Genomic DNA, 11181 nt, shown 5'->3' on the forward strand with positions numbered 1-11181 from the left:
TCCACTTCGGTTTCTCTTTTCTGTTTATTTAACGTTTTAGGCTCCAGGTTAGATGCTTAAAGGTTTGCATGGGAAGGAAACTTAATTCGAGCCGGCTCCCCAAGGGCTCTGCGCTAACCCTAAGCCTGGATGCTTTCATTGGCTCCAGCTGCACTCCTGCCCTGCCTGGGGGGAGAGGAAGTCTGGATCTGGGACCTTCTCTTGAAGTAGGCCATGTCCCTTCTCACTGTGCTTTGGGGTCTAGGAAAAAGTGGCCAGCTCTGTCCACTGTAAGAGAAATGGGGAGGATTGAGGCCCAATGCCCTGATGCCTTTCAGGGATGTAGATGCCCTGCCCCCCACCCCAGGCCTCCTCACCCCATGTCCTTTTCTCACCTGTCTCTTAGTCATGTAGAGGAGCTCTTCCCCCTCACTGAGATGCTGGCTGCAGTGACCTGTCACGGAAGGAGATGAGAGGGTGTGTGTATGTGTGGGTATGTGTGTGCAGCCACTTGCTGCTATGGGCTGTCCCACATTGGGGGATGAGGGGGTCACTTACGGAAGAGGCAGGTGAGCTGGGTCACACAGGACACAAAGCGGTCCAGGTCAACTCGCAGGCGACTGTCGCGGTATCGGCTTGTGAGCAGCTGGGTCAGCTGGTTGTTGAGCTGGAAGCCTGTGGGATCGGAAGGATGGAGCCTTTTTACAAATTATTACCCAATAAGCTAAAGGAACTGAGGCCCCAGGAGTGGCTTAAGGAGCCGAGGGGAGACAGACTGAATGTGAGATGGCAAGAGCCTGCTCAGTCTGTACATGAGGGTTCTGCCCTGGCTGTACTCGGGGCTCCTAGGTACAGCAGAAGAAGGTTAGAGACCCCTGACCTGTGGCCTAATCCCAGGGCCTCTCAGGAATCATCAGGCAATAAAAGCCCCAATCCTTTAAGTGTGGTTTAGAGTCAACTTCGTCAGCAGCGTTGGCAGGCCGGCCTGCCTAGCTGCACACCTCTGGGGATGAGTGACAATGCTATCTTAAAATGGGCATGGATGGAAACCAGAAAAAGAGGTTTGAAAGTCTGAATATTAGCTTCTTAGCTGGGGGTGATGGAGAAAGAAACAGCTATGAAATCGGGACCTCTGGGTGTGAATCCTGCCTTGGCCACTGAACCTCTGTGTGAGGAAGGCTCTTTGTGACCCCCAAACACTAGACTTTTTTATTCTCAGTATCAGATCTAAAGAAGAACCAACAGGGGATCTGGGGGCCCATGGTCTTGTCCCAGTTCTGTGAGTCCAAGTGTCAGGTGGTAGTTGATGACAATGGTGAGTTAGCTGGGGCCTGAATCAGGGCTGAGACGCCCTGTGCACACCATGTCCCCTACGGTCACTATCACTCAGGTTTTCCGTATCCCTACACTTTGTCCTACATACCACAAGCTTGCCAGATGAACACAGGAGGCTCATTTCTCTGGGGTGTCCTTGGGAATCCTCGTGGACTAGGTCAGAGTTGTTCTTTTTCTATTAACACTTGTGATGTCACCCACTCCCCATCCCATGCCCATGCTCATTCATTTCACTATACCACTTGACCTCTCTGAAAGGGCTCAGGAGGAGGGAACCCCAGATGGGGTTCACCCAGTGATTCCTTGGGTTCTGTCTCCAGGATGCCTCTGAGCAAAGGGGATGCCATCTGCCTCCCCAGATCAGCCCATACGTACCTGCTGAATTGAGTGCCAACCTCAGCTCATGAGAATTCATGGTCCCAGATTTGTCAGCATCAAACTTGTTGAATGTGGCCTTGGTGGGAGAAGAAGTTATCCATCATGCTTTACAACTGTTCTGCCCCAGAATCCAAAGCACCCTCTCCCCCACTGCCAGGGGTAGAGATGGACCCTTTTCCACCTGCTGATCTCTCCCTTAATGCTGCTCACAAAAAGACTGACACCCCAGCTCCCTCAGTACTGGTCTTACCTGCCACCCTTGGAGTCGATACCACAGCTGCTGAAACTCTGACAGTGTCAGACAGTACGCTCCTTGCTGCTAGATGGTTAAGGGAATTGTGAATTGGGGGGAAAACAGTTATCCTCCCTTCCCCAAAAAAGCCTTCTGCACTTGGCAGCAACCCCTCCCCCCAAAAAAAGTTTTGTAAGGATACTCCAAAACAGTGTATCAAATGTTCGCAGGTTCGGAGCCCAATCTCTCCAGGTGGATGAGTCCAGGACCTGGCTGAAAGAGGACCCACGAGACCTTAATTTTCAGGTTATGTTTTCTGGTTTGAAGGAAGTCTTAGAAGGACAAGAAGCCCCAGAAAACTCCAATATTATTTGAGCCTTGTGAATGACTGGCTAGACTGAAGAGAGGACTCTGAATGGTCGGGGACCTCACTCAAGGCTGTGGAGTGCACTACCTGCCCCCAGGCCAACATTCTGCCTCTGGTGCCCCCCAAATTTGGTTTGGGGGACTCAGGATTTAAAGCTGAAAGGAACTTGGGAGGCCATCTGATCTGGGGCTTGGGAAAGGATGACTTCACCAAATCTGAGCTGGGAGGGTCCACAGGCTTCTTCTGGCATACCCTGTCCCTGAATGCAGGAATTTCCCCGGCAATGCCCCTTGCTTCAGAACAACATGCATTCTCCCGGTAGAGGAGATGCTACCCCTTCCTCAGGCAGCACACTGCACTTGGGCAGTCTGCTTCTTAGGAAACTGTCCCATCTCTTGTCGAGCAGAATGAGCAGAGCCCCTTCCTCATAATGCTGCTCTCGTGCCTTCCTAGAGACCCATCTCTGGGCAAGAAGCCCCAGTTCCCTCTGCAGTACTCTAATGTGCCCTCCCCATCCTCTGCCCTTCTTTAGATGTGCTCCAACAAGTCAGTGACCTTCCTAAAATGTGGAAACTCAACAACTGAAGCTAACAGGGGAAGAGAAGGAAGCAAGCACATACAGAGTGTCCACTCTGCCAGGCATCAGGCTAAGATACCTTGTTAAATGGGAGGTGGTGTTATCCCCATTTTCCAGATGAGGAAACATGCCCGTAAGTGAAGTTATTTGCCCAAGGTCATACAAGTAGGACCCATCTAGTCTTGATTGATTCTGGGCCTGGCATTGTAAATTGTGCCACCTAGCGAAATGGTCTGGTGAGAGCACAGTGGAGAGTGGTGGTTGTCACCTCCCCCGTTCTAAATACTAGGCTTGAGCCATATTCACCAGGAGGATTGTCGTGCCTCACCCGTGTGATTGGGTTTCCAGCCCAGTAAAACCACTTCTTTTACAAAGATATTGACAAGTCTGGGCTACCCAGGCCTGTACTTTGACATGTGAGGACATATTCCTAAATTTCATCTTGTTCAAGGCAACCCACCATTCTTTCCCACCGTGATGTCTTCAGGCGCACCGCTGCATCTCTCCAAGACTTGTCTCAAAGGGGACAAGAACAAAGGCAGAGCTGATGTGTTCATCAGCAAATACTGACCAGCCTAGGCCAAGGGTAGTTTACACCACTAGGGCCTCCTAAGTTGGCATCAACCATGTCATGTAGCCTATATCTCTCCACCCTGGCTATGACCCATATTTTCCTGTGTGTATGTATATAGAACTGGCACCATAGTTTTAATTAGACTGGGCATGGACCCTTATGAGTTATGGAGCACCTAGGTGGCCCCATATCTAAAATAGGCCTTCCTTGAGGTGCCATTGTCAAACGAGATAATATTGGCAGCAAAGTGCTTAGTACCTGGCACATGTTGTATTTCCTTCCCTTTCCCCACCCCAACTCCCACCCAGTACTTGTTAATCCCTGTGGTATCTGACTTGTCAGCCGTAGGTGAGCAGTCTTCTTTCTTCCGGTCCATTTTCAGTTTGAGAGCCTTGTGCTCCAGGCAAATCTAGTTTATCATTGGGTGCGCTCCATCCCTGGTCAAGTGTCCATCATCTTTATATTTTAAGTAATAGTCTAGAAATCAAATCCTATTCTTAAGGGGACTCCTGTTCTTGATCAGACATTTCTGACACTCTCACCTTCAGTCCACAGCAACTTTAAAAACAAACAGTTTTAACTGTTTTAAACAACCCTGAGGTCTTCAGTCTCTTGGCCAGGACTTTGTAATCCCCTCCAGATTTCCGAGCTCCTTTGTCCTTTGTCCCCTCACAAGCACCATCAGGAGGGAATGGTGCTTCTCGAGTTTGGCAAAGCCTCCAGAAGCTCTGTGCCCTGGACACCTGCCTGAGGAAGACCAGCAGGCTTTCCTACTGCCTTAGTATCCTTAGCAGGAAGTCACCAATCCCCACGGCTTGTCTTCCTCGGTCTCTTGCTGTTTGGCCTTGCTCATGGTGGCAACTGTGTTTAGCACTGGGAAAGCAAGAAGCCTCTTCCTGACCTCAACTGCCCCATCTTCCTTCCCTTCTGGCTCAAGCCTACTCCCCTCCAACCTCCTGAGTCAGGATAAGGGTCACTTCTGCATCCCTCTTCGTGTCTTCTTTGTATCACTTGTAATCCCGTTCTTTCCTCAAACCCTTTATAGCAGGGTAGCCAACCCGTATTTTGCATCTCTACAGCTATGACTTGCCCAAGGTCACTCAGGTAGTATGTAGCAATTAGGGGTTTGCACCCAGGTCTTCTGACTCCGATTTAGTGTTCTTTCTAGGTCACCAGCCACCCCTGGCTCTCCCATGGCCTTAACCAGGACTCACCCCGATCTCCAGGTTCTAGAGCTATACTGAGTAAGGTCTGCAGCTGTTCGGCACTTATCTCATCTTCCTGGGCAAAGAAGAAGGCAAGAAAAATGGAAGTGGGAAACCTGTGGCCTTGAGATCAAGCTTTGTTTGGATTCAGTCAAAGGGTTGCATTTGAGAACCTTGAGAACCTTGAGGATGTAGGTTCCCCACCCCTGGTAGCCTTCCCTGCCTCTCCTCCAGCCATCTGTCCCACTTCATCGTGAGCCAGTCTTCCTCACCTGCTCCCCACTCCCCACTCAAAGTTACCTGCATTTCCTCTCCCCTCCGTCTCTCCCTCTGACTCCATTCCAATCTAGAAATGCTTTCCCAGAATTCAGATCTTACCCTTCTCCCTTCTGTCCCCCTCACCTCTCCAGCCAGTTCTTGAAACAGCTGTTCCATTTCAAACTCCAGGGGTGCAGAAAGGGTCTGGAGGAGAGAATGCTCTGTCACTAACCAAAGCCACCCATCCTCACACCATCCTGAACATTCTTTCACCCCGGACTTTGTCTTACCATGAGCACCTGAAGGTCAGCACTGACCGCATTGTCTATTTCCCTGTGAGAGAAAAAAGGGGAGAGGATTCAGCAAAACCTCCCTAGGAACCCCAACTTCTCCCAGCAGGGGGAGAGTCGGAGGGATGCTCAGTTTGGGAAAGGGTCACAGTTGGGGCCTCTGGTCTGGGTCAGTTTGGGTTCCTTCTAGTTCTGTGACATCTCTGTGATAGTAGAGAGACTGGGCCTGAGGAAGCAAGCTGGATTACTAGTTTTGGGGGTAGGGAGCAAGTCATTTATTTCCCTTTACCACTTTCCAGTTTCCCCATCTATGAAATGGGGGTGGGGTGGGAAGCAGTGGCACCAGATGTCCTCTGAAGACCTCCAGTTCCAGGGCTGGGGTCCAGTGCTTCTGCTCTTTACCATCATGCTGACCCATGGGAGGACCTGAATATTTGAGCTGAAATGAAATTGTTTTATGGGACCTCAGAGAACTTCTGGCCAACTCCACTCATTTTACAGAGGAGGAAATAGAGGCCCAGAGAAGTCATGGCCCTTGTCCAAGGTCATATCGAATTTGAACTCTGGTTCAGCCGGTAGGGGTGCCTGGATGTGGGTGTCAGCGTGGGACTCCTGACCAGGGCTGGGAATGATGGGAAGTCTCACACGGCTGCATGCTGGCGTTCTGTGAAAATGCGGAGGGTGAAATCAGACTCCTCTCCAGCATGCGCGGTGCTTGGGACCACCAAATAATGACCCGGTGCCAGGCGGCAGCGGCGGCTGACGTCTCGGCGGATGCTGAATGGGGACCGGTCAGCCCGGAGAAGGCCAGCCAGGAGCTCCCGGCGCCGGGGGGAGTCCTGCAGGCACAGGAGCTGGGGGAGGGGAAGGGAAGGGAAGGGAAGGGAAGGGGAGGGAAGGGGAGGGGAGGGGAGGGGAGGGGAGGGGAGGGAGGGGGAGGGGAGGGGGAGGGGAGGGGGAGGGGAGGGGAGGGGAGGGGAGGGGAGGGGAGGGGAGGGGAGGGGAGGGGAGGGGAGGGGAGGGGAGGGGAAGGGGAGGGGAGGGAGAATGAGGCTTCTCCAAAGCTACCCCCAACAAACCCACCCCGAGATTTCCTGCCCCAGCCCTCCACAGAGAGGATCTGGGGAGTGAGGGGATGCTGACAGGAGGCTTATTTTCAGTGAGGGGAGGGGAGGGGAGGGGAGGGAGGGGAGGGAGAATGAGGCTTCTCCAAAGCTACCCCCAACAAACCCACCCCGAGATTTCCTGCCCCAGCCCTCCACAGAGAGGATCTGGGGAGTGAGGGGATGCTGACAGGAGGCTTATTTTCAGTGTTCGTTACCTCTTCAGGAATCTGTAGGATAGAAAACAGGTATGGGGTCAGGGCTGACCTCAGACCCTGATCATTTCCTCCTCTCTCTCTCCCCAGACTCCACGGTGTCTCCCGCTCTATGTCTGTCGCCCTCCTCTCTTCTTTCTGTATGTCTCCCCAGTTCTCCCTCCCACTTCAATCCTCCCAGACCCTGTGACTCCTTCCCAGTCTCCTCTGTCCTCCCCCCGCCTCCTTGCCCGCACCCTGAAAACGTGAAAGCCAACAGTGAGGTAGGTGATGCCCCGGGCTCGAAGCCGCCTCCGATTCCTCTGGATCAGTGAGAGGAGCACAGTGCACTTGGGGTGCCTGCCACCCCTTCCAGGCCGGGCCCCTCCAGCCCCCCAGCCCCCCCACGGACCCCCCTCGTCGTCTTCTGCCTCTTCCTCATCCGGCTCCTGAAGCGTCAGCTGGAACTGGGGGTTTGTCCAAAAGGTCTCTGTTTGGGGGGTAAAGGGAAGAGGTGGGTTTCTTGCTCTTTCCCTCCCCTGTCTCATGGGCCATCCCCCCTACACTCAGGGCCTCACCACTGCCTGGCTGGCCCCCACCAGCATTGAAGCCTCGCACCCAGCGGCCCTGGAAAGTGTGGACATGCCAGCCGCCCCCCTTGGGCTGAGGACCCAGCACCTCAGGACTCAAGGAACAGATCTGGACTGTGTCAAAATGCTTCAGGAAGTCATCCAGTTCCATCCTGGGAAGGAGAGACCCCGTGACCTCTTAGCCCCTGGTCTATCTACCAAGATATTCCCCTGGGCCATCTTCCCCTGGGCCACCCTGCCCTCCTCCCCTGTCTGGTGGGTCCTCCTATCCCCACCAGGGTCTCTGTCCCGCCTCGATGTTTGTCCTCCCACTCATGTCTCCTACTACTGCCCCCACCATCCCTTCTATGTTTATCTCACTTTCACAGACTATTCCTTCAGTCCCCCCTCTCTCTCTCTCCTTTTCCATCCTCACCATCTCCCTCCATCCCCCTCATCTCCCTGCAGTCTTCTGTCCCACACTGGCCCATCACCAGCCTCCTAATCCAGTCTCTGACCCCTCAGAGCCCCAGTGTATCCATCTCTGCCTATGCCTGCGCCTCCTCCTTTGCCTTCTTCATCACCCTCAGAGTCAGGACTTTCCTGTCTGGGGGTTGGTATCAGGGAGCCTTGGCATGAGTGTAGAGGTCTCTGAGGTGGGGTTGGGGGAGTTGTCTCATCTCTCACCAGAATTCTCCATCTTCCTTCTTCACCAGCAGAGCATCACGCCATTCTTCAGGGACAGCAGCCCACCGGGGGCAGCTAAGTGGGAGACAGAGAGATGGTGAAAAGTGGGGGTAGGGGGATTAGCTTCTCAGCCCTGGGTCTGGCTCTCAGTTTCATGGGCCTGTGGGGTCTCTTCTATGTCCCTCACCTGTCACTCCATGCCCCACTCCATTCCACGCGACCCCAGGGGTTGCGAAGTCGTAAGAGCTTGATTTTGGTGAATCCCAGGGACATCTGAGGAAACAAAGAAAAGGAAAGGTGACTTTGGAGTGATACCAGGCCAAAGTGGCCTCATCCCAAACCCTCCGTGCCAATACTGACTTTGTGGGTCCCTGTGACGGAGTATGCATGACCTTTCACTAGTCCATCCTCCGTCTTGTATTCACCCCGGTCACTCTGGCAATATGGAGACATGGGAAGACACACAGAAGCATTGATACAGAACAGGAAACATGAATGTATCCAAGCCATGTTCAGGGAAGGAAGTGGAGAAGGTGGACACACACATGGGAGGAAAAGGGGACTGATCCCTTTTATCCATGGGCCACCCAAGCAGGGTCACCCATGGTGGAGAGACAGGCATATGCGGATGTGGGCATGGCAACATGAAGAAGGCTGTGGGATTGTTAATAGAGAAGAGACAGTGTGGTGCAGTGGTCCAGGGCCCTCTCCCCTTCTCCCTAAACAAGGGAAAAGGAGATATTTAGGGACATACTTGGGCCACCGATGGGATTGACCACAAGGAATAATCTGCAGGGGGCATGTGGGATGCTCAGGGGTATAAATGGAAAAGATATTTGGGACACACACACACACACACACACACACATACACACATGCACACACACACACACAGGAAGGAGGCCCATGGGAAGAAGTACAGTCAAGTAGACACATGGAAACATGAAACATGAGAACAGGCACATGGGAAAAGAATGTTAGATGTGGGGGACAAACATGGGAGAGAGGGAAGTACATGTAGGGGATAGCATGGCAAAGGAGATGCACATGACCAAAAGGAGGCATGTGTGTATGTGTGCAAGTGTATGTACACACATGTATGAGCGCATGTGTATGTGCATGGACTCAGAACTGCCCTTTCCAGGGGTAAAGAGGCTCACCAGGGCAGTGGCCCCCACAAGGGATTCCTTGGCCAGGGCGTGCCTGAGAGCAGAGAAGAGAACCGGGGTGTCCGGCTGCAGGTACAGGACCTCCCCCACGCCGCCTGTGAAGTCCACAAAGGCTTCATTCATGTGACCGCCTCGCATCACCTCGTAGGAGCCATGGAGCCTGTGGGAAAACCAAGGCAGCCCCCTCCCCTCCCCCGGAGTGGGGGGGTGGAGGAGGACAAACGGAGAGAGGGTTTTAGAGGATGAGTTAGGTGAATCTGGGGATGGGGTGGGAGTGGGGAACTTCGGTGCTTAGGGATGGGTGCCCCCTGGTCCCAGGGGCCCTTTGGTGTGTGGGGGCCTCTCTGAGGCCTACAAGGGTCAGAGATCCTATCCAGATGGGTCTCAGGAAGAGACTCTGGGGCTCTCAGGCTAGGGGATAGATCCTGAAGTTTCTCTGAGATTTCTGAGCATCAACAAGAGTCCCCAGAGGGTGTCTTGGGGTCTCTGAGAATCAGAGATAGTCAGGCTTGGGTCAGGGCAGTTACAGAGCAGGTTTATAAAGCTCTCTCCATGTATTCTCCCTGGGAGTTTCAGAGGCTCAGGTCCCTATGGGTCAGCAAGGTGCTGGGGATGGGGGATGGGGGGTGGAACATTCCTTACTTGGCATAGGCTTTCTCCAGCAGCGAGGCCCAGAACTCATCTCTCTGGGCTGACCGAACAAAGAGAAGCTTCCCATCCCGCACAGGCAGCCTATCATCCACCACCACATCCACCCAGCGACCAAACTGCCATAGCTAGAGAACAAGGTCAGGGTGGGGGCAGCCAGCCACTGCCCTAGACCCTTCCCCAGCCATCCCAAGCCTGTGGTCCCATCCTGCCCCCACCCCAAGCTCACTGGGGCATAGAACCACAAGACTGACAACATCCTGGCTCTCCTAGAGGAGCCTCTAAGTCCATTTTACATGTATTTACATAGACCTACATTTTAGGTAGTTAAATATAAGGTAAATCATTTCCTTGTGCGTTGGCTGACTTGGGCTCTGTCCCTTGCTCCCCCCCCCCTTACCTGGAAGTGGAAGATTCCTGCATAGCCCCACTGGAAGCTCTGCCTGGGGGGCACCACCCGATAGAGGAGGCGGGGGTACAGAGTGAGGGAGGCAGCCGCAGCCAGGAACCAGCAGTTACCTGAAAGGGGCACCGGGAGAAGTTGGGGGGGCCTAGGAGAATTCCTTGGTGGGGGACTTGGAGGCAGGAGGAATTGGGGGGTGAGGAGGGGACTGGGGGGTAGGAATGGGAAGGCTTACCCAGGCTGCCCTGACACACATCAGTCCGATTCATGTCTTCACAGATGAACTGGGGATTTGGACAAAACTCCTGAAGGCCAGAGAGGAGCTGTCAGCCCAGAGCCAAGACTGGCCATCCCAGTGCCCAGAGGTTTCCTGCTGCAGCTGGATGCTGAAGTCTCCCTTAGCCAGGAGCCTGAGGCCTGAAGCCTCCTCTGGGGACTAATGACAGATGCTACCACCCTCCCCAGGATGAAAGGGCCTCCTAACGCTGCCTTCAGGAAATTTGGGGCACCAAGGAAACCTGAGGGAGCAGAGATGGCATGGCCAGGGCCAAGGTGATCAGTTCCCCAGCCCCTTGAAGGCCCTAGGCTTATAGATCCCCAACTTCTGCCCCCAGAAAGAACCCAGGTGACTCATCTTTGGGTTCTCACCCCCCCTCAGGTGCTGGGGCATTTAGTTCTCCTTACCCCCAGTCACCAATCACCCCAGAGATCTAGTCTGCCAGTGCCCGGACCTCATCCCTCAGGACCAAGGCATCCCCTTTCACCCTTCAGAGCTCAGCTTCCCCTGACTCACAAAAGGTCTCAGCCACTCCACGTCCTTGGCCTTCTCTGAGTTGGGCCCCAGCTGGTCATAACCCAGGGCAGCAGGCCCAGCAGGAAAGCAGGGATCCAGGAAAAGGTCCCCTCCCTGCAAGCAACTCTCCTGGAGGGACTGGTAACACTGGCCCCGGAAGCAGACAGGACCCTGGAAATCTCCATCTTCCTCCTCCACCAGTTGGATGGTCACCCTCTGAATAGCCATTGGGGATACTCCGGGGTCCTGGGGGGAGGCTCTTTAAAGCTTGAGTTTGAGAGAAGGGAGGAGCCTACCTCCCAGGGATCTCCAAGCACCACTTGAGAGCCTGGGGAGGAACTTGGGAAGATCACTAAGGAATGGTGGCTGCTTATGGACCTGTGGTCAGTTGCCCTACTTCTGGACATGCTCCAGTTAGGG

At 53.9% G+C, this 11181-nt stretch overlaps 1 protein-coding gene across 1 annotated transcript; it reads right to left on the reverse strand.

Moving 5' to 3' along the window:
- Positions 1–5: 5 nt before the first annotated feature.
- On the reverse strand, positions 6–11067 carry CAPN12 (calpain 12). The gene is made up of 21 exons (XM_072608308.1): positions 10762–11067; positions 10204–10273; positions 9966–10084; positions 9560–9693; positions 8909–9077; positions 8109–8183; positions 7936–8021; positions 7749–7823; positions 7071–7234; positions 6750–6982; positions 6517–6528; positions 5841–6049; positions 5196–5238; positions 5050–5109; positions 4657–4723; positions 2127–2197; positions 1943–2008; positions 1690–1768; positions 538–654; positions 375–433; positions 6–267 (listed from the first exon to the last, which is right to left on the reverse strand). The coding sequence occupies exons 1-21, from the start codon at positions 10987–10989 to the stop codon at positions 241–243; spliced, it is 2163 nt and encodes a 720-aa protein (XP_072464409.1). The 5' UTR covers positions 10990–11067; the 3' UTR covers positions 6–240.
- Positions 11068–11181: the final 114 nt, after the last annotated feature.

The sequence above is a fragment of the Notamacropus eugenii genome, chromosome 5, assembly GCF_028372415.1.
Source record: "Notamacropus eugenii isolate mMacEug1 chromosome 5, mMacEug1.pri_v2, whole genome shotgun sequence".
NCBI lineage: Eukaryota > Metazoa > Chordata > Mammalia > Diprotodontia > Macropodidae > Notamacropus > Notamacropus eugenii.